This window comes from Pagrus major, chromosome 15 (assembly GCF_040436345.1).
Source record: "Pagrus major chromosome 15, Pma_NU_1.0".
Taxonomy (NCBI): domain Eukaryota; kingdom Metazoa; phylum Chordata; class Actinopteri; order Spariformes; family Sparidae; genus Pagrus; species Pagrus major.
Window position 1 is genome coordinate 31041728 of NC_133229.1, and position 23172 is coordinate 31064899.

A 23172-nucleotide genomic window follows, 5' to 3' on the forward strand; every position below is an offset into this window, starting at 1 on the left:
CACAGCTGCAGTTTCCCACTTGAACATGTTCCGGTGACTCCTCCATGTGTTCTGTGCGGTTCTGCTGGATAATGGACCAGCTGTAATGTGACCCAGTTTCTGAATTCTTGAATTGACGGAAGTGGGCTAAAGTCCAGCCCCGCCCTCTCAGCTGTTGATGATTTCCGGTTCCGGTCCTTCTTGTTGCAGCAGCCACAGAGCAGAGGGAGTAAAGATGGCGGCGGCCCAGTCCGACAGAGATCCACCGTCCGCTTTATGTGCTGAATTCCTGAATTTCTCCGCCAAAGACACCGCGTCGGTAAGCGGCTCGTCGAGCTGTCAGCCCCGCTGACGCTCACCTGTGCTGTCACTGCGTCACACTCACCTCCACCTGCCCGGCGGCGCGTTTCAGCGGTTAATCTGCCTCCGGCTCGGCTTGTTTTTCAGCCCCGCTCGGCTACTCGGAGCTAATGCTAATGCTAATGCTAGCTGCGGTGATCTGTAAAACATCTGGACGTCAGAAGCAGCTGCTGTGAGTCTGTCAGCTCGAGCTCACGGCTTCATCTCCAGCAGCTGGTCTCACTCAGTCACACCTGCTGGTTTTTACCGCTACAAACCGTTTAGTAACGTGTATTTAACGGTGTAACGTCAGTAAACTGTCGGTGGTGTCGCGCTGAGTCCTGCGACTCTGAACATCCTGAGACTGCAGGTCGGGTTTATTTACTCAGACTTCGTCACTCTGCGGTCGCGTGTTTGTCAAACATGGAGGTTAAATTAAACGTGGATGATGTCAGAACTGTGACGCGTTTCATGTGTGAGAGAGCGAAGCTGATGACGGACAGGTGAGGCAGTGACTCACCTGTTCAGCAGACAGCCTGCTGGGACACAGTCTGTCCTGTCTGTTATTTACACTCTGAATATCTCAGCATCAGCTAAATAACAACAAAATATGACGTCATCAGAGCGTAATAAAAACATCACTTTGACTGTTTACAGGTGCGACACCTGTTAGCTGCTGTTAGCTGCTGTTAGCTCGCTGCTCTGCTCTGTAGCACGAGTCACGTAAATAAATAAATAAATACAATGAAAGACTAATATTTCATATATTTATCAGTTTGACTCACAGGTTATTAAATAGTTCTTGTCACCAGGTGTGACGGACTATAATAACATGTTATTATGGTTATTATAACACCACGGTGCTGTCATCATGTGTGTCACAGCTCATGTGTCCTGAAGATAATATCTCAATATATTAAGTCTTTATCACGGCACAAAATATACATCATGTATTTTAAATCACTTTATAAATGTTTGGACTCTGACATCGTTTTACTGTAATGAGCCTTTAAAACCAGGAAAAGACGACACTGGTGTCATATAACCAGATAATATTCATGTATTGATCAGCAGCACAGAAACAGGAGGAACCAGTTGGACAGGTGTGAGGACCTGGGGGACGTCAGTAGTGGTGGGACGTCAGAATAATTAATAAATAATAAAGGAGTAGTGTTTGTGTTGAATTAAACACTTCACAGTGCATCGATATAAAACATGTATTACAGCAGCTCGATACACAGCTGCTCTTCTTCTTCTTCTTCTTCTTCTTCTTCTTCTTCTCGTTCTGAGGGTGTCGTCATGTTGATTTGATTTCTAGTGTGTATGTGAGGAACGTGTCCTCCAATCAGATTCCTGAGAGTAAACAACAAGCGTACTGCACAGCTGTCCTGTCCTCAGCTGTCTGTGGACACGTCTGTCTGTCCACACACTAAAATACTAGGGTTAGCTGTGTTAGCTCAGAGTTAGCCTGCTGTTAGCTGTGTTAGCTCAGAGTTAGCCTGCTGTCAGCTGTGTGTTATCTCAGAGCTGTCAGGTGTTATCCAGGTCAGTGTGTCACTGAGTCTCAGCAGGAAACAAAGAGCTGATTAACCTGCTGATTACATGACTGGAGTACAGTAGTACAGTGTGGAGTACTGTAGTACAGTGTGGAGTACAGCAGTACTGTATTAATGTTTAAATTTCCTGTCTCAGTGTTTTTCTCACATTTATCAATAAAGTCTTTTTGAATATTCAGAAAAAAACTTTATCAATAATTAGAACTGAAAACATTTATTAATTAATCAATCTCCTCCTCCTCTTCTTCCTCTTCCTCTCTCTCCTCTTCCTCTCTCTTCTCCTCCTCTTTTCTCCTCCTCTTCCTCTCTCTCCTCTCTCCTCTGTCTTCTCCTCCTCCTCCTTCTCCTGCTCCACCTACTCAGCGGTGGCTGGCGGCAGCCGACCTTCAGCAGGAGGTCTACGCTCACCTGGCGGTGTATGTACCCAGAATCCTTTGCCTGGGTCCGAGCGGGAGCAGTAGCAGCAGGGAGGAGCAGAGGGAGGAGCTGGCCTGTCAGCTGCTCCTCCTGGCTCCTCTGGAGTGGCTCCTGCTGGGGGAGGAGCCGGCCACAGGCCTGGCGCTCCTGCAGGAGAAGAACCAGCCGTCACCGCTGTGTGGTCACGTGTTCAAGGTGGGAGAGCCCACCTACTCCTGCAGGTAACACACACACACACACACACACACACACACACACACACACACAGGTAACACACACACACTCTGTTCAGGTGTTAACAGTGATCTCTCTCTCTTTGTGTGTGTGTGTGTGTGTGTGTGTGTGTTACCTACTCCTGCAGGTAACACACACACACACACACACACACACACACACACACTCACACACACACTCTGTTCAGGTGTTAACAGTGATCTCTCTCTCTTCGTGTGTGTGTGTGTGCAGGGAGTGTGCAGCTGACCCGACCTGTGTTCTGTGCATGCAGTGTTTCCTGGGCAGTGTTCACAAAGAGCATCGATACCGGGTGAGTACGCACACGCACACTCACACAGCAGCTGCTACACTGACACACACCTGTTGTCTACCTGCTGTGATGTCACAGGTCTAACAGGTGTCGTGTGGAGCTTCTTCAGACATAATTCAAATATCAGACAACAGACTGCAGGAAACATTAAACATCTCACTTTGTTACAAACACTGTTCAGATTAAACATTTTAACATTAAGTAATAATCAATATGATCAATTTGATCAATGTATCAGTATTTATGACCACACTAGTAGAACCTCACCTGGACCAGGTGAACCAGGTTCCTGTGTGAGCTTCATCTCCATCATCGTCAGCAGCAGGAAGTGATGCTGCTGCAGGCCTCAGAGGTCAAAGGTCGACCTGTCAGCTGCACACACACACTCTGACACACACAGCTGAGAGTCTGTCTGCTGCATGTGACACACACACACACACACACACACACACACACACACCTGTACCTGCTCTACTGCTGTTCTCAGAGGAAAATAAGGCCCAAGAACACTGTTTGAAGCTAGTAAGGTGGCAGGGTCCGCCACATATAAACGTAAAACAGTATAAATGTTGTTTTCCTTTAAGGTCAGTTTGTTTATTCAGTTTATTCATCATGAAAACAAAGAGACTTTGTTTATTTAGGTTGTTTAGACAGGGAACAAAAATCAGCCAATGAGGATCTTTCTCTGCTCATTAACATTTCTTCACCAGAACTACAGACTGCTCCTTTAATGTCGACCTGCCTATTGGTTGGGATTGTTTCTATTCATCAACAAGCCTCCTCCTCACATCGCTCACTGCTGCTGTGAGAACAGTCAGAGGTTGACTTTATAAAACTAATAACTCTGCTGATGTATACAGACAGACAGGTAGACAGACAGACAGACAGGTAGACAGACAGACAGACAGACAGACAGACAGACAGACAGACAGAGAGACAGGTGACAGGTAGACAGACAGACAGGTAGACAGACAGACAGACAGGTGACAGACAGACAGACAGGTGACAGACAGACAGACAGGTAGACAGACAGGTGACAGACAGACAGACAGACAGACAGACAGACAGAGAGACAGGTGACAGGTAGACAGACAGACAGGTAGACAGACAGACAGACAGGTGACAGACAGACAGACAGACAGACAGGTAGACAGACAGACAGGTGACAGACAGACAGACAGACAGGGGCGATAAAGAGAGCGGAGGTGTAGAGGAAGTGAAGGAAGCACAGGTGGGCAGATTAAAGCCGTTTGTGATCAAACACTAAAATCAGGTGGAAAAATAAGAGAAAACCTGCTGCAGACAAACGTGTTGTATAGTCTCACTGTGTGTGTGTGTGTGTGTGTGTGTGTGTGTGTGTGTTGTAGATGACGACGTCTGGAGGTGGAGGTTTCTGTGACTGTGGAGATGCTGAAGCCTGGAAGAAAGGTCCTTACTGTCAGAAACACACACCTACAGAGACCAGAGACACCGAGGAGGTGAGACACACACCTGTCTGTCTGTCTGTTTAACTTTCTGTCTGTCTGTCTGTTTGTTTACCTGTCTGTCCACCTGTCTGTCTGTGCTCCAGTGTAATATCACATTCCTCCCTGTGTTCTGTTTTTCCCTGCAGGATCCTGTAGCTCAGCTTCCTCCTGACCTGGTTGCCCGTGGTTACAGCATCTTCTCCATCATCCTGAAGTACGCTGTGGACATGCTCACCTGGGAACAGGACGACCAGCTGCCTGCAGGCCTGGAGCCACCGTACGCACGCACACACACACACACACACGCACACACACACACACACACTATATAAAGAGCCTCCACACGTTCAGATATTACACATGAAAGAACTGTTTATGATACTGATGTTTGTGCGTGTGTGTGCAGGGAGAAAGGAGACACCTACTACTGCATGTTGTTTAACGATGAGGTCCACACGTATGAACAGGTGATCTACACGCTACAGAAGGCCGTCAACTGCAGCCAGAAAGAGGCCGTCAGCTTCGCCACCACCGTCGACAGAGACGTCAGTAATCACATACATTACTCATTATGTACACATCACACAGTATACATTGCATTCAGAAAGTATGTCCCTTCACTCTTTTCACATGCAGCCTTACACTAAAATCATTTAAATAATTGTTTCCCCTCATTAATCTACACTCAACACACCATAGTGACAAAGTGGAAACAGAAGTTTAGAATTTTCTTTTTTAATAAAACATTTCTAAACTTCTGTTTCCACTTTGTCACTATGGTTAATGACATGTTAATGAGGGGAAAAATAAGAATGAAATGATTTTAGTGTAAGGCTGCAACATAACAACACATGAAAACAGTGACGGGTCTGAATACGTTCTGAGTGCACTGAATATTACTCTCATACAGCAGCTCAGATCAACCCAGAAGGTTACAAACATGATGGTGTGTGTGTGTGTGTGTGTGTGCGTGTGCGTGCGTGCGTGCGTGCAGGGCAGGAAGTCAGTTCGATATGGAGATTTCCAGTTCTGTGAACAGGCCAAGTCTGTTATCGTGGTGAGTGTCTCACTGATGACAACAGAATACAGATAATGTGACGAAAAGAAAATGGAGGTGTTGAATAACCCCCCCCCCCCTCCCCCCTCAGAGGAACACCAGCCGTCAGTCGAAGCCTCTCCGGGTGGAGGTGATGCACTCGTCTGTTGTTGCTCATCAGTGTTTCGCTCTGAAGGCTCTCAGCTGGTTGGGACAGGTCATCCAGTACTCTGGTATGTCTGCACTGCATTACCCACAATCCCTCAGTGTGTTTGTCTGTGTGTGTGTAGTGAGTGTGTACATGTTGTGTTTCAGACGGGCTGAGGAGGATCCTGTGTCAGGTCGGCCTGCAGGCAGCAGCTGAGGGAGAAAACTCCTCACTGGTCGACCAGCTGATGCTCAACGACTCCAAGATGTGGAAAGGTAACAACGCGTGCACACACACACACACACACACACACATTCAGTATACATATATTTTTTACGTAGAGATTCTACACCTGTAACTCACCTGTGTGTGTGTGTGTGTGTGTGTGTGTGTGTGTGTGTGTGTGTGTGTGTGTGTGTAGGAGCGAGGAACATCTACCACCAGCTGCTGATGAACAGCCTCCTTATGGACCTCAAATACAAGAAGATCTTTGCCATCCAGTTTGCCAAGGTAACACACTGATCAATGCATTGATCAATGCACTGATCAGTGCACTGATCAATGCACCTGTTTGTTATAAATTCATTTATTTTAAATTACTATCACCTGACTGGTCTATCCCTTTTAAAAAATGTCACATGATGACATCACGGTGTGTCGGCTGATGATCTGACATTATTAAAGCTGCACGCTGCCTGCTGTGTGTGTGTGTGTGTGTGTGAGAGAGAGTGTGAGTCAGTTTGTTTATGGATCGTGATGTCATCGTGATGTCATCATGAAGTCACTGAGTTGATCAGTATCAGTACAGACCAACAGTCTCACCTCAGAGCTTCTTCAGCTGTCGATCACACCTCAGGTTGTTGTTCTTGCCCCTGAGCTCGTCTGCTCAGGCGCTCAGTGTTCCAGTGTGACCGCTTAAGTTCTGGTCGGTGTTTAGCCTGCAGTGACCCTGATTGGCCCCGATGATCCTCCAATCCCTGAGAGTAGCAGGGTGTGACATCATCAGGTGATCTGAGGCAGAGAGCAGTTTGTAGTTAAAGGTCTCTGTCCTTAGAGTGACGGTTCCCAGGCTGTGGGTCAGACCCCTGCGAGTCTCAGGACACATCTGAGGGGTCGTGAGGACCTGAGCTGAATCTCTTATTGTCAGAGTGTGTTAACGATAAAATCTCAGTTGGGTTGATCTGGTCTCACTGTGTAGACATGAATCACCAGGTGTCAGCAGGTGAAACAGCTGCTCACTGGTTCAAACTAACAGAAGGAAAGAGGTCATTTATCAGGGACTATTTTGAGCAGCGTATGAATCCACATGTGGTGCTCCAGCATGCACTAAACAAATATGAACTAGATAGATAACCTGGTTTGGGTGGTCGGTGGTGGGGTGGGGGGTGGGGGGGTCGGCCCAGCGACCTCTGACCCGGAGGTGAAATGTCGTCCCCCCTCTAGAACTACAGACGCCTCCAGACAGATTTTATGGAGGACGATCACGAGCGAGTGGTGTCAGTGACCTCATTGTCAGTTCAGCTCTTCACCGTTCCCACCATGGTGAGTACTGCTCCTCCTCCTCCTCTGCACCTCCACACACCTGTCTCTCTCTCTGCCTGTCTCTCTCTCTCCTGCTGGTAGAGTTATGAACGCTTGCAGTGTGACTACGTGAGAGACGACCACGACCGTGAGTTCTCCATCACTGACCTGTCAGTACAAATATTCACCGTCCCGTCGCTGGTGAGTTCAGTCTGACTGTTTGAGTCGGAGGTGAGAAATAAAAGACAGACATGTTCCTCACTACACCTTTCCACCTCTTCAATCATCCTCCACAATCATCACACAACTTTTCTTTCATCAAAGTTTGTTTTTATTAATTAATCATGACGATCAAATATGATGATTTCAGTCTGAATTTATTCAAAGTTTATTAACATTAAACAAATTACTTTCCTAATAATCCAGAAGTTGTTTCTAATTCTCATCATCATCACCATCTGTAAACTTAATGTACAAACATTGTCAATTATAATATTTATAAATATTAGTTACATATCTGTTATAATGATAATGATCCACAGTCAGTATTACCTCGTGTTTTTTTAGATAAAGAAATACTTCTAGTCTATTTATCATTTTCTGTTGCAGTTAATAATTCCTCCAAATGTGGCGTAGTATTACCAGTATAGTAAAACTGTACTGCTGTTCACACAGTCCATTATATTTGTGATAAAATCATCTCGTCCTGTGTGTGTTACAGGCCCGGATGCTGATGGTGGAGGAGAACCTGATGAAGACCATCATCAAGACGTTTGTGGATCACCTCCGTCACAGAGACCTGCAGGGACGCTTCCAGTTCGACCGCTACACAGCCCAGCAGGCCTTCAAGTTCGGACGAGTCCAGAGCCTCATCGGAGACCTCAAGTGAGGACCAGTTCATACACCGTTACACACCAGTTCATACACCGTTATACACCAGTTCATACACCGTTACACACCAGTTCATACACTGTTATACACCAGTTCATACACCGTTTTGTGTGTGTGCGTGTGTGCGTGTGTGCGTGTGCAGGTACGTGCTGATCAGTCGTCCCTCTGAGTGGAGCGATCAGCTCAGAATAAAGTTTCTCGAAGGGTTTGAAGCTTTTCTGGAGCTGCTCAAGTGTATGCAGGTAACACACCTGGAGACACACACCTGACACTTACCTGGACCGGTGAAGCCTGTCTGTCTCTCGCCCTGACCTTGTCTGTCTGTCTGTCTGTCTGTCTGGATCAGGGTATGGACCCGGTGGTGAGACAGGTGGGGCAGCACATAGAGATGGAGCCTGAGTGGGAGGCAGCCTTCACTCTGCAGATGAAACTGACTCACATCATCTCCATGATCCAGGAGTGGTGCTCCACTGATGTGAGTACACTGATGAGTACTAGTATAACAGAGTACACATACATACTGCATACTGTTATACACAACACAGCACACAGTATGACTGCAAGGGCTGTTTAATGATCTCAGAAACTGACATTAGAACAACCTGATCTCAGTCACGTTGACTACTTTGATAAAGGCCTGCAGCCTTATCTGTAAATACACCTGTAATACACCTGTAAATATAACTGTAAATACACCTGTAATACACCTGTACATACACCTGTAAATACACCTGTAAATACACCTGTAATGCACCTGTACATACACCTGTAAATACACCTGTAATACACCTGTAATACACCTCTAAATATAACTGTAAATACACCTGTAATACACCTGTAAATACACCTGTACATACACCTGTAATACACCTGTACATACACCTGTAATACACCTGAAGGTATTAACCCTACAGACATGAGAACACAGCCACTCACAGTGACGTGTGTGACCTTGTGTCATCAGTTTTGTAGTGATGTCATTAACTCTGAGTTCAGTCAGACTCCAGTCAAAAAAACACACTGTACACGTGTTTGTGTTTATTTTATGTTGTGCGTACACATTAACGTGTGCGTGTGTTTGTGTTTGTGTTTGTGTGTGTCAGGAGCGTGTGCTGATCGAGGCGTACAGGAAGTGTCTGAGCGCGCTCAGTCACTGTCACAGCAGCCTTCCAGACGGTGAGCAGCCAATCAGCTTGAGTCTGGCTGGTCACTGTGTGGAGACGTTCAGGTACCAGGTGTCTCAGGACAAAGTGTCCATACACCTGCCGGTCTGCAGACTGCTGGCAGGTAAACACACACACACACACTTCCTGTTTATAATGATGTTTTCTATTTACTCATACATGAGCTGAATGAAAACAGTACATTTATGAAGTGTAAACGTTGTTGTGGATAAAAACAGACATGGTGAATAAATGTTGACACTTTGGTTTGATGGTTCAGGTCCGATGTTACGTTCTGTTGCTTTAATACATTTATTCCTCCTGTTTGATCCTCAGGACTCCACGTTCTCCTCAGCAGGACAGAAGTCGCCTCTCGTTTCCCTGAACAGCTTCCTCTGGTCAGTACCTGTCTGTCTGTGACCGATCATGTCAGCAGTCGTCAGCTCTCTCAACAGTAATAATAGTCAAATGCTTTTATTGTGAAGTTCAAAGAGGAAGTATTAACAGTAGTGTGTGTGTGTGTGTGTGTCCTCAGGGTGAACTCAGCCCCCCCCTCCTGATCGAACTCCCCCTCCGCTGCCTGGTTCTCTGTGCACAGGTGCATGCTGGGATGTGGAGGAGGAATGGCTTCTCCCTGATCAACCAGGTGAGTGATGATGATGATAAAACACATCCTGTAGGTTCTGTGTGTCATACATCATACATGCTATATTAAACATGTGAGTGAACACATCAGAGCCAACAGAAAAACTGACAACAACAATACTAATAATTATATTCAATAACAAAAACAAACAGTAATGTATGAAGAGATGTAAATAAACTGGTTTTATCAGATTGTCTCTACATGATTTATAAATAAAGTTATGTTTATGTGACATCATCAGTGTGTGTGTTTCAGATTTATTATTATCACAACGTCAAGTGCAGAGTGGAGATGTTCGACAAAGACGTCATCATGCTGCAGGTAAACACACTACTGACACTCTACTGACTCTACTGACACAGAGCTCATAAACCACATTAACACAGCTGTTAACACAGATAGACAGTGAGTCTGTAGACTTGTTGGTATGATTGTAGACTGACTCCACCTGTAGACTGACTCCACCTGTAGGCTGACTCCACCTGTAGGCTGACTCCACCTGGAGACTGACTCCACCTGTAGGCTGACTCCACCTGTAGGCTGACTCCACCTGTAGACTGACTCCACCTGTAGGCTGACTCCACCTGGAGACTGACTCCACCTGTAGACTGACTCCACCTGTAGACTGACTCCAGGTAGATTTGTGTCTCTGAAGTTGTGTCTGGTTCTGTTTCCAGGTGGGAGCATCCATGATGGATCCAAACCACTTCCTGATGATCGTTCTGAGTCGATTTGAACTGTTTCACATCTTCAGCTCCGCAGACTGCAGGAAGAGATACAGAGAGGCTAACAAGGTCAGTACTGACTCTACTGACTCTACTGACTCTACTGACACTCTACTGACTCTACTGACACTCTACTGACTCTACTGACACTCTACTGACACTCTACTGACTCTACTGACTCTACTGACTCTACTGACACTCTACTGACACTCTACTGACTCTACTGACTCTACTGACTCTACTGACACTACTGACACTCTACTGACTCTACTGACTCTACTGACTCTACTGACACTACTGACACTCTACTGACACTCTACTGACTCTACTGACTCTACTGACTCTACTGACACTACTGACACTCTACTGACACTCTACAGACTCTACTGACTCTACTGACACTCTACTGACACTCTACTGACTCTACTGACTCTAATGACTCTACTGACTCTACTGACACTACTGACACTCTACTGACACTCTACTGACTCTACTGACTCTACTGACACTACTGACACTCTACTGACACTCTACTGACTCTACTGACTCTACTGACACTCTACTGACACTACTGACACTCTACTGACTCTACTGACTCTACTGACACTCTACTGACACTCTACTGACTCTACAGACTCTACTGACACTCTACTGACACTACTGACACTCTACTGACTCTACTGACTCTACTGACACTCTACTGACTCTACTGACTCTACTGACTCTACTGACACTCTACTGACTCTACTGACACTCTACTGACACTCTCCTGACACTACTGACACTCTACTGACTCTACTGACTCTACTGACACTCTACTGACTCTACTGACACTCTACTGACACTCTACTGACTCTACAGACTCTACTGACACTCTACTGACACTACTGACACTCTACTGACTCTACTGACTCTACTGACACTCTACTGACTCTACTGACTCTACTGACACTCTACTGACTCTACTGACTCTACTGACTCTACTGACTCTACTGACTCTACTGACTCTACTGACACTACTGACACTCTACTGACTCTACTGACACTCTACTGACTCTACTGACTCTACTGACTCTACTGACTCTACTGACTCTACTGACACTCTACTGACTCTACTGACTCTACTGACACTCTACTGACTCTACTGACACTCTACTGACACTCTCCTGACACTACTGACACTCTACTGACACTACTGACACTCTACTGACACTACTGACACTCTACTGACACTCTCCTGACACTACTGACACTCTACTGACACTACTGACACTCTACAGACTCTACTGACTCTACTGACACTCTACAGACTCTACTGACTCTACTGACACTACTGACTCTACTGACTCTACTGACACTACTGACACTCTACTGACACTCTACTGACTCTACTGACTCTACTGACACTCTACTGACACTACTGACACTCTACTGACACTACTGACTCTACTGACTCTACTGACTCTACTGACACTCTACTGACTCTACTGACTCTACTGACTCTACTGACACTCTACTGACACTACTGACACTCTACTGACACTACTGACACTCTACTGACACTCTCCTGACACTACTGACACTCTACTGACACTACTGACACTCTACTGACACTCTACTGACACTCTCCTGACACTACTGACACTCTACTGACACTCTACTGACGCTCTGCTGTCTGTGTGGCAGGATGTGGTGCAGCAGAACAACACTCTGATCGAGGAGATGCTTCACCTCATCATCATGGTTGTCGGTGAGTTTGTCTGTGCTGCTTCAACTTGTTTCACAAAGTTCTGAGCAGTGAAATGTGCTCGTGGTTACCTGGTGGAACAGGTGAATTCTGGAAAATGTTCTGACCACACCTTGGACATCTTCAAGACCACACTCGTATATAGAGAAACGTGTCAACATCTGTGTGATGGATTGTGATGAAATGTGGTTCAGGATGAACCGTAATAACCTCTGTCCATTCTGTGGTGTGCAGGTGAGCGCTACGTGTCAGGTGTGGGTCAGGTGGAGGCCTTTGATGAGGTCAGAAGAGAAATCGTCCACCAGCTGTCGATCAGACCGATGGCCCACAGCGAGCTGGTGAAGGCCCTGCCAGAGAATGTGAGACACCTGTCTGTCTGTTTACCTGTGTGTCTGTTTACCCGTCTGTCTGTTTACCTGTGTGTCTGTTTACCTGTGTGTCTGTTTATCTGTGTGTCTGTTTACCTGTGTGTCTGTTTACCCGTCTGTCTGTTTACCTGTGTGTCTGTTTTTTGTCTTCAGGGGAACAAGGAGACGGGTCTGGAGAGAGTCATCGACAGTGTGGCTTCATTCAAGTCAGTCTGCTCCCTTTAACACTTCCACCTTAACATTCACCAGTCCACCTTAAGTACACATTCCTTCCCCTGAAACTGACGTGCGTGCGTGCGTGTGTGTGTGTGTGTGTGTGTGTGCGTGTGTGTGTGTGTGTGTGTGTGTGTGTGTGTGTGTGTGTTGACAGGAAACCAGGTGTGACGGGTCGAGGTCTGTACGAGCTGCGTCCTGAGTGGAACAAACACTTCAACCTGTACTTCCATCACTACAGCAGAGCTGATCAGTCCAAGGTACACACCAGTCAGGTTATTGATGAGGTGACTGGTCAGGTTATTGATCCAGTCGTTGGCCTCGATTTTGATCTTTGATCCATTGATGTGTGTTGCAGGCTGAGGAGGCTCAGAGGAAGCTGAGGAGACAGAACGGAGAGGACACAGGTAAACACACCTGTCTGTCTCACACACCTGCCTGTCTCTGTTACATGTCAACAGGAAGTGACCTGTGTGTGTGTGTGTGTGTGTGTGTGTGTGTGTGAACAGCCCTGCCCCCCCCTCTCCCTCCCCCCCTCTGTCCTCTGTTTGGTAGTCTGGTGAACCTGCTGCAGTGTGATGTGCTGCTGGCTGTAGAGGGCGCTGTGCTGCAGTGGGCTGTGGAGCCCAGCGGAGGGGGCTGGACCGAGTCCATGCTGCAGAGGGTAAGACCCCCACACAGACCTTCACAGACCCCCACAGACCTTCACACAGACCCCCACAGACCCCCAGAGACCCACACAGACCTTCACAGAGACCCCCACAAACCTTCACAGACCCCCACACAGACCCCCACAAACCTTCACAGACCCCCACACAGACCCCCACAGACCCCCACACAGACCCCCACACAGACCCCCACAGACCCACACAGACCCCCACAGACCCACACACAGACCCCCAGAGACCCTCGCAGACCTCGACAGACCTCGACACTGGACTTCTGAAAGTCACATATTTATTTAAGATTTGCCAGCAGTTGTTTCTTGTTTGACCCTCAGAAGCTGCCGTAGTTTTCTGGAGAGAAAAAAGCATGTTAATGTTGTACTATACAATAATGTACTGTGTGTGTGTGTGTGTCTGTGTGTGTGTATATACAGGTGCTCCACCTGGTGGGCGTGGCTCTGCTGGAGGAGCATCAGCAGCTGGAGAACAGCAGTGGAGACGATGACGTCACCTTCAACTACACCGCCAAGATCACACGTCAGTACACACAGTACACACACAGTACTCACAGTACACAGACAGTACCCACACAGTACTCACAGTACACACACAGTACTCACAGTACACACACAGTACTCACAGTACACTCACAGTACACACACAGTACTCACAGTACACACACAGTACTCACAGTACTCACAGTACTCACAGTACACTCACAGTACATCAGATGAGAGATTATTTACAGAAAACTTGATTGGTCGGTCAGTTAACATCACAGCTTCACTGACATCTACATACACATTATAACGTGTGTGTGTGTGTGTGTGTGTGTGTGTGTGTGTGTGTGTGTGTGTGTGTGTGTGTGTGTGTTCAGGTCCAGGTGAAGCTCCCAGTACTTCAGGAAGTGTCCTGGCTCTGTTGGAGAGTCTGCAGAACGCTCCTCACCTGGAGGTCCATAAAGACATGATCACCTGGATCCTCAAGGTAAACGCTGACAAATGATCTGCGTTGAGCGAAATGTTTGGTTGTTGATACGTCTGCATGTTTCTCATTTCTTAAGGCTTCTTTAGTGTTCGACGTGAATCAAAGTGTGTTTTGTCGCAGTGTTCGTAGATGAAACTGCTCTCAGGACAGTTTGATGTAGCAGATCAGATCCTCCCGCAGAGCTCCGTCCTGGGCCCCTTTTTTTTCTAATCCACATCATGAAGTTGGATCAGACTCCGTCCTCTCCAGAGTTAAAACCGATCATCTGAATGTTTCTGTTGTTTGTGTGTTCAGATGGTGACAAACATCAAAACGATGAGAGAACGAACGTCCTCCGCCTCCACCGTCACCATCAGCCAGGGACAAGGGCCGGAGGAGGTGCGACTCACTGACTCTTTATAAATGAAGAGTGAATTATGAATGAAATCAAAGTGAAACATAGTGGTTTGTTGACACATGATTGATTATTGATTACTCCTGATATACATCTGCTCGGTGTTGTCCCCTGCAGACGGTGCGAGACAAAGACAAGGCGGAGAGGAAGAGGAAGGCGGAGATGGCTCGGCTCAGGAGGGAGAAGATCATGGCTCAGATGTCTGAGATGCAGAAACATTTCATCAACGAGAACAAAGAACTCTTCCAGCAAAGTCTGGAGGAGCTGGAGGCCTCGACGTCTGCTGCTGCAGAGCACAGGTACACCTGTGAACACCTGTACACACCCGTTAACATCTGTCTGCACCTGTTTACATCTGCTAACATCTGCTGCTGCATGGAATAAATGATCTGATCGGCTCTTGATCATTATTATCGACGAGAGAGCTGACAGGTACACCTGTCCACACCTGACTCAACGAAGAACAGGTGTAGACACAGGTGTTGAGGGTTGAAGGTCTCTTCCTCTGTTGTTACGAAATCATCTCACATTAAAATATTCTGTCCTCCCCTCCTCCTCCCCCTCCAGTCCTCTCAGTTCGGAGCCGTCCTGTGTTTCCCAGGTGTGTGTTGGTCCCAGGAGAGTGGGCGGAGCCGAGCGTCGTCAGCTGGTGACCTGCATTCTGTGTCAGGAGGAGCAGGAGGTCAGAGGTCACGGCAGAGCCATGGTGCTGGCAGCATTCGTCCAGAGGTCAACGGTTCTGTCCAAAAACCGCCGCCGGAACCTTCCCGACCCAGGTGGGCGAAGCCTCGATGTGACATCATCACAGCGGCGACCAATCAGTGTTGATGAGTGTTGATTGACAGATGTGTGACTGTGTGTTTCAGAGCATCACGACCCTCTCTTCATGCACCCTGACCTGTCTCTGGGCATTCACACGGCCAGCTGTGGACACATCATGCACGCCACCTGCTGGCAGAGGTGACACACCTGCAACCAATCAGACGAGAGATCTCCAATATTTAGTCAATCACATCCAGTTTCAACATGTTTCTAACACTGGCTACGTGTGTGTGTGTGTGTGTGTGTGTGTGCAGGTACTTTGAGGCGGTGCAGTTGAAGGAGCAGAGACGTCAGCAGCGTCTTCGAGGTCACACGAGCTACGATGTGGAGAACGGAGAGTTTCTGTGTCCGCTGTGCGAGTGTCTGAGCAACACTGTGATCCCCCTGCTGCCACACACACACTCACCTGACCACAGGTACACACACTCAACTCACTGCAGGTACACACACTCACCTGACCACAGATACACACACTCAACTCACTGCAGGTACACACACTCACCTGACCACAGGTACACACACTCACCTCACTGCAGGTACACACACTCACCTCACTGCAGGTACACACACTCACCTCACTGCAGGTACACACACTCACCTGACCACAGGTACACACACTCACCTCACTGCAGGTACACACACTCACCTGACTCTCTCTCTTTTGTTTTCACTCAGTGTCGATCATCCCAATCTGGAGGCGTGGCTTAGAACAGCCAATCAGCAGATAGCAGTGCTGCACTTCGCCCACAGGAAGCAGTCTGATGGTCAGTCACCTGTCAATCATGAAGAGGGTGGAGCCTCATGATGTGTGTGTGTGTGTGTGTGTGTGTGTGTTTGTGTGTGTGCTCCACCTGCTGTTTATCTTCATCAGCCAATCAGCTCACAGTCACACAACAAACAGTCAGTTTAATTCACAAGTTAAATTATTTGTGTGTGTGTGTGTGTGTGTGTGTGTGTGTGTGTGTGTGTGTATGTGTGTATGTGTGTGTGTGTGTGTTTCAGGTGTCGCAGAGGGGGCGGAGCCTGCTGTTCCTGAAGGATTCAGAGTCGACTTCACTCCACAGTGAGTCAGCAGCTGTTTGTATTGATCCTGATCGATCAACTCTGAGTCTGTTTCTGCTAAATAATCAGATATATTGATAATTAATATAACTGATCAGCAGCTGTTAAAGAACGACGCAGACTGTGACGTTCACGTGATAATTGTGCTTCAGACGTTCATGTTCCCCTCAGGATGAACTGTAATAACATCAGCTCAACATGTTCGTGTGTCTGATACTTTGACCAAACAACTGATCATCATCATCAGCCTCAGCTGGACTCTGTTACTGATGATTAGCTCATGTTAGCATGCTAACAGGCTAAACTAAGACCTGAACATGGTAAACATTGAACCCGTTAGCGTCCTGGTTAGCTCCTGTGCAACCTCACAGAACTGCCAGCAGGACTGTAGACTGTCGGTCTGGACTTAAACCTGAACCTAGAGTCACTGAAGGTGGAGATGATGGTCCACTCTGTTACTGATCACATACTGATGGATGATGTCAGCAGTGATGTCGCTGTCTCCCTCAGGAACCCGTTCTCCAGCAGCGTCAGTGAGATGATCACCACCTTCAGCATGTCCACCTACAAGGTGGGACTGAAGGTGAACCCCAACGAGCAGGACCACCGAGTCCCCGTGCTGATTTGGTCCACCTGCGCCTACACTATCCAGAGTATAGGTAACACACACACACACACACACACACACACACACACACACACACACACACACACCTGAGGTAAGTGGTCTTACTGACGGTGTGTTTCTTCGCAGAACGCCTCCTGATGGACGAGGAGAAGCCGTTGTTTGGAAGTTTACCTTGCCGACAGGTAACTCACTCAGTCCGTACAGAATAGATACACAGAGATGGGCCCCTTTGATTGGACAGGAGGGGCGGAGGGGCGGGGTTTATAGAGGATGAGGTCACCACACAACACAGCTGATTGATCAGAAGTGTGTGTGTGTGTGTGTGTGTGTGTGTGTTTTGCAGGACGACTGTCTGAGCTCTCTCACCAGGTTCAGTTCAGCCTGTTGGACTGCAGCTCCAGCGACAACAACACACACACACTTCATCAGACTGCTTTCAGGTACATACACGATGCACAAAATACACACACTGTACACAATATATACATTTACTCATATACAGTGATTAGCAGTTATATATGTATGTAATACGTGTGTGTGTGTGTGTGTGTGTGTGTGTGTGTGTGTGTGTGTGTGTTTGTTGTAGCCCTGGTTCCGGACTCGCAGGTGGAAAACACTCCGTGCATCCTCGACATCGACATGTTTCACCTGCTGGTGAGTTTTAACACTTACATCCAGTGTGAGTCCAGTTAACTGTCGGTGTGACTCCAGTTTGACTCCAGTTCTTTGTCCCTGCAGGTTTACACCGTGCTGTCCTACAACTCGGTTCACAGTTTGGACCAATCAGGACGCAGTGGGGTAGACTCAGCCCACCTCCACCTCCTTCACCTGGTCACTGTGGCTCACCTGGTTCAGGTCCTGCTCACCTCCACCACAGGTGACTCACACACACACAGAAATACTAACAGAACACACACGTTCATATACTGCAGGTGTTTCTTTGTGTCTCTCTCTCACCTGTCTGTCTACCTGTCTGTCTGTGTAGAGGAGGTGTGTATGGATCAGGACAGTCTGGCAACAGAGGAGGAGGAGCTCACCTGTCAGCTCTACAACACACTGAGGAAACACCTGGGCAGGTGAGCACACACACACACACACGCACACATACACACACACACACACACAGACAGGTGAGTCACCTGCCAGGTGTTCAACAGATGTTTGATCAGATCAGACAGATGTTGACGTGTCTGCAGCTTTTTATTCATTAATCAAACTAACATTACATATTTCTATAGTCCCAATTTTTTTGAAGATTAGAAATAAAAAGACAAAAGTCTGTTTTATAATTATATACGTGTGTGTGTGTGTGTGTGTGTGTGTGTGTGTGTGTGTGTCAGTGTGTTACCTGAAGTCACCTCTGGGTGGCAGCTGTTTCATTGTGTAAAAGTCGGAGTCCTGCCGTTCCTCCGAGCTGCTGCCCTCTTCTTCCACTACCTGAACTCTACAGCACCGCCTGCTGACCTGCTGGGTAACTGCACACAAAGCACACACACACGCACGCACGCGCACACACACACACACACACACAATGTTTATCAGACTGCAGCAGGAGACTGACTCAAGGGTTCTGCTTCATGACTGCTGGTATCAAAGAAAACACGTCTTCTTTGGATGAGATCATGAGACTGAACACCAGTGAGGTCAGATTTATACTCTGCTTGTGATCAATAAGTCATAACTGTGATGGTTTATTGATCAGAGCAGAGCAGCAGTCCGACCTGTCTCCGTTTGAGTTTAAAATGTAGTTCAGAGTTCAACGCAGCAGGAAGTTAATGTTTCTGTACCCTGCCCTGTGTGTGTGTAGTTGCAGGTCCTGGTCAGTGGGAGGCGCTGTGCAGCTACCTCAGTCTGCCCTCCAACCTGCTGCAGCTCTACCAGAGCCAACACACACTGCTGGAGCCGCTCATACACAGGTAACACACACACACACACACAGAAACAGGTGAGTCACAGCTGACAGTGAAGGCATCCTGCAGGTGTGTTTTTCACACAATCCTTCAGTCCTCCTCAGTCTGGATCATCACCAGACTTCATTAAGATTTTCACTCGTTTAGTGTCGACATGTCGCTTCACTCTGTCACAGGTGTTCAGTCTAACACAGGTGTGTGTGTGCGTGCAGGTGGTGTTGTCATCCAGGTGTGAGACAGACTCTGCAAGGGGGCGGAGTCATCGTCAGGTTTCCCAGAGAGTCGAACAGACTGATCGAACTGCCCGAAGATTACAGCGTCCTGATCAACCAGGCGTCCAGCTTCACGTCAGTGCACACACACACGCACACGCACACACACGCACGCACACACACACACACACACACACACACACACACACACTGTCTGATGAGTGTTACCTGTCTACATCACCGTGGTAACAGGAGGTTGTGATTCTCAGCTGAGGCGTCATGTCACGGTGATGTCACAGTGATGTCACAGCAGCATCTGTCTGCATCATGTTGTTGCCATGGAAACCTATATCCATTTAGAAAATCATTTTCGGATAATTACCTGGACAGGTGTGTGCCTGTGTCTGAGCCGTGCTGTGTTACCTGTGCAGGTGTCCTCGCTCAGGTGGAGACAAGTCTCGAGCTCCCACTCTGTGTCTGGTGTGCGGCTCCATGTTGTGTTCTCAGAGCTACTGCTGTCAGACGGAGGTGGACGGAGAGGACGTGGGAGCCTGCACCGCCCACACCTTCACCTGCGGAGCCGGCCTCGGCCTCTTCCTCAGGTGACACACCTGGACCACTGACTCAGTCCTGTTCTATACACACCTGTAATGTTCTAACTCTCACCTGTGACTGTGTGTGTGTGTGTGTGTGTGTGTGTGTGTGTGTGTGTGTGTGTGTGTGTGTGTGTGTGTGTGTGTGTGTGTGTGTGTGCAGGGTCAGAGAGAGTCAGGTGTTGTTTGTTGCAGGTAAAACAAAGGGCTGCTTCTATCCTCCTCCGTACCTCGACGACTACGGAGAGACGGACCAGGGCCTCAAGTAGGTGTTCACAAACACACACACACGCACACACCCTGTTTATACTCTATTTATGTTTGTTTACCTGTGTGTGTGTGTGTGTGTGTGTGTGTGTGTCTGCAGGCGGGGGAACCCTCTCCACCTGTGCACCGAGCGTTACAGGAAGATCGAGCGTCTGTGGCGTCAGCACGGCATCGCTGAGGTCATCGGCCACGCTCAGGAGGCCAATCAGACGCTGGTTGCCATTGACTGGCAGCACCTGTGATGTTTGGCTCCGCCCGCCTCAGAAACACAGCTGATGATTGGCTCTCTGTGTTTGTCCCGCCCTTCCTGTCAACCAACCAGCTTCCTGCAGCCCGGCGTTGAGCTCAGATCAGCCTTCAGGGATTTTTTCACGAGTCTGTGGTTCTGTTTGATGGAGGCTCCTGACCTTTGACCTCTGACCAATCAGAGAGAGGCAATAACTCTGACTCCACCCTCTTGCAGACAGGAAGTTAGTCGAATTTCTTTTTTGAATTTTTTTATTAAAAATTTCTTCAGATTTGAATTTTAGTTTTTGGAGATTTTCTGATTTTCTGTGAATCTTTAAAGTGAACACGACCAAAGTGAAGCCCCGCCCACCTGCTGCTGTCACATACAGGTTGGTTGACAGCTCAGCTGAAGCCCCGCCCACCTGCTGCTGACGGCACAGGTAGATTGACAGCTCAGCTGAAGCAGTTTTTTAACCTTTCATTATAAAGTTGTTTCCTCTCGGCATGATGGGAAACAAAACGAGCCTGGATCAGAGGTCGACGCCCACGTTTCTGATTCGCTCAGATTCACACAGGTGTGTTGTCTCACACAGGTGAGACCTCATGTTCCTGACAGAAAATATCTCCCAGGGTGCATTTCACCAACAAGCAGCCAATCACAGAGCAGATTGAACTGCAGCTGCTGAGCTGCAGCTGAGGCTCATGGGTAATGTAGTCTATGGACCCTGTACGATGGAGCTTCATTCAGAATTTCCATTAAAGAAACATCAAAATAAAGAGATCGCAGCGATCGGCTGAGAGAAACAGTTTATTATTTTATTGATTATTGATCATTAATTGTTAAATACGGAGGACTAAACTGAAGCAGAACTGAACCAGACTGAAGGCTTTTATTGTGAAATGTCTTCCTGTTTGTCCTGCAGAAAGCTCCTGAATGATCAATGAAACAGAATATCAGTAATAATCATATGAATCATCTTCTGAGTGTCTTATTGATCAGTTTGAAAACATATCAGAACACATATCAGATCGACGTATTGATGAGGAATAAACAGCTGATCAGTTTTTACTTTAGTTTTAACATTTTATTTGAAAAGACTTGTGTGATGTCACTTCCTGTTACATGAGTTGAATGTTTTTGAGTTTGTGACGAACAGAAACAGAAATCTCCTTATTTATTTATTTATTAGTTTCTTATAAAAACTTTGACTTTATTTCCATTTTTTTCTTGTTTTTCATGAGTTTTATTTTGTAGACGTTGACAGGAAGTCGCCTCCTCACGCTGCTTCATTTATCACAACTCACTTGTTAATATGTGAATTCTTGTATAAATGAGTACATGTACAATATTGTATAAGAATAACAAAACCAATAAAAACTTTAAAAGGACTTATTCTGTTGTCTCATCGTCAGCCAATCAGATCGATCGATTCTCAGAGTGTCACCAGTCTGTCCTGATGGTGGCGCTGGAGGTCAGATCTTTAAAGTCTGAAGGGTTTGTCCTCCGGAGATGTGACGTGTACAGATTTGAGTTTTTATTAAGTTTTATCAGGTTGTAAACGAAGAACAGATCACAGACAGGAAGTGAACACAGACAATAACAGATTTATAATAATAACTAATAATTATAATGATTGGTGATTACACAATAAAAGCACAAATAGAAAAATAGGATAGAAAAAAGTTTTTCTCTGTTGGTGTTTATCAGTCGAACAGTCGTGTTGTTCTTCAGGCGTCAAACATTAATCGGATGAAAACGGCCTCAGTCTGATAATTACTGTTAGTGATGCCGTAACCATGGAAACATCAGAGAGTAACGAGCTCACGGCGATCAGAGGCTCATCGTCGGCCCGAGCTCAGCCTCTATCGGCCCGTCGTCGATCTTGTTTGAGTCTGATGACGTCACCTGTTCATCATTAACATAATCAGTGCCCCTAAAATGACCATATATGGCTTCCTGTTTGTTTCCTAACACAGGATGTTCATCTGGACTGAGGCAGCGGTCACACTGAGACAATGGCTGTGTCCAAATTCAGGGGCTGCAGCCCACGAAGGGCGCATTTGAAGGCCAATTACGTCACAACGCTGCGCGAAGGCTGTCCAAATTCGAAGGCTGCTCCACATGCAGCCCACACATGCAGCCTTCCCCACCCTCGTTCAGGAGGACGCACCGCTACTGTCCTTTGCGGCCTCACATATCCCAAGATCCTTTGCGCACCGCTGCTCAGTCCCGAAACAGAAGAGGAAGCAAGAGAAAATGGCGACATCAAGTGGCGCAGACATGACATTTAAATTTAAGTAATGGGTTTATACTCGGTTTTTACTCATTTGAACATCCAACGCCAGATGTGTTAAACTTCAAGAGACTATAAAACCTCCAAAGTTTAACTTTCAGTTAAAATACGTGACGCTGGTAATGCTATGCTAAATATAGTTGTTACTCACCGATGGGTTAATGTTTATTTTGTAATGTTGATAATTCAATTTAGATTTGACACATTGTTCACACATAAATAAATGTACACGTTTGATAGATTTGAACCAAAACAGACTTTAATGCATGAACACCTGGTGACGCAACCAGGAAATACTCCGAAGGCTGGACCGTCCCATTTAACAACGGTGGACGAGGCCTTCAAGGTCTC

The 23172-nt window shown here is 47.0% G+C and overlaps 1 protein-coding gene across 3 annotated transcripts; it reads left to right on the forward strand.

The window, feature by feature from the left end:
* The first annotated feature begins 214 nt into the window (after positions 1–214).
* Positions 215–21916, forward strand: ubr2 (ubiquitin protein ligase E3 component n-recognin 2). 3 transcript variants are annotated; one of them, XM_073481544.1, is made up of 46 exons: positions 215–298; positions 2238–2512; positions 2757–2835; positions 4203–4313; positions 4448–4578; positions 4708–4846; positions 5296–5358; positions 5450–5570; positions 5653–5760; positions 5907–5995; positions 6929–7027; positions 7728–7891; positions 8040–8139; positions 8244–8372; positions 9001–9184; positions 9397–9458; positions 9596–9706; positions 9962–10027; positions 10384–10500; positions 12118–12181; positions 12413–12537; positions 12700–12752; positions 12917–13019; positions 13118–13166; positions 13269–13423; positions 13859–13961; positions 14302–14411; positions 14706–14789; positions 14923–15104; positions 15373–15581; positions 15672–15765; positions 15882–16043; positions 16303–16391; positions 16630–16690; positions 17200–17348; positions 17444–17499; positions 17661–17757; positions 17904–17971; positions 18056–18194; positions 18303–18393; positions 18658–18788; positions 19125–19233; positions 19440–19574; positions 19871–20041; positions 20196–20297; positions 20400–21916. In XM_073481544.1, exons 1-46 carry the CDS (start codon positions 215–217, stop codon positions 20539–20541), a joined length of 5265 nt encoding a protein of 1754 aa, XP_073337645.1. In that variant the 3' UTR covers positions 20542–21916. The 3 variants fall into 3 exon arrangements, with proteins under 3 accessions (XP_073337645.1, XP_073337646.1, XP_073337647.1); XM_073481545.1 differs by lacking the exon at positions 6929–7027 and adding an exon at positions 7109–7207; XM_073481546.1 differs by lacking the exons at positions 6929–7027; positions 8040–8139; positions 8244–8372; ... (30 more) ...; positions 20196–20297; positions 20400–21916 and adding an exon at positions 7109–7237 and having other exon boundaries at positions 7728–7808.
* The last annotated feature ends 1256 nt before the right edge of the window (positions 21917–23172 follow it).

Coding starts and splice junctions, on each gene's coding strand:
- ubr2 (XM_073481544.1), top strand. CDS start 215: ATGGCGGCGGCCCAGTCCGACAGAGATCCACCGTCCGCTTTATGTGCT. Junction 299..2,237: donor CCGCCAAAGACACCGCGTCG/GTAAGCGGCTCG, acceptor CCACCTACTCAG/CGGTGGCTGGCGGCAGCCGA. Junction 15,582..15,671: donor CCGGAACCTTCCCGACCCAG/GTGGGCGAAGCC, acceptor TGTGTGTTTCAG/AGCATCACGACCCTCTCTTC.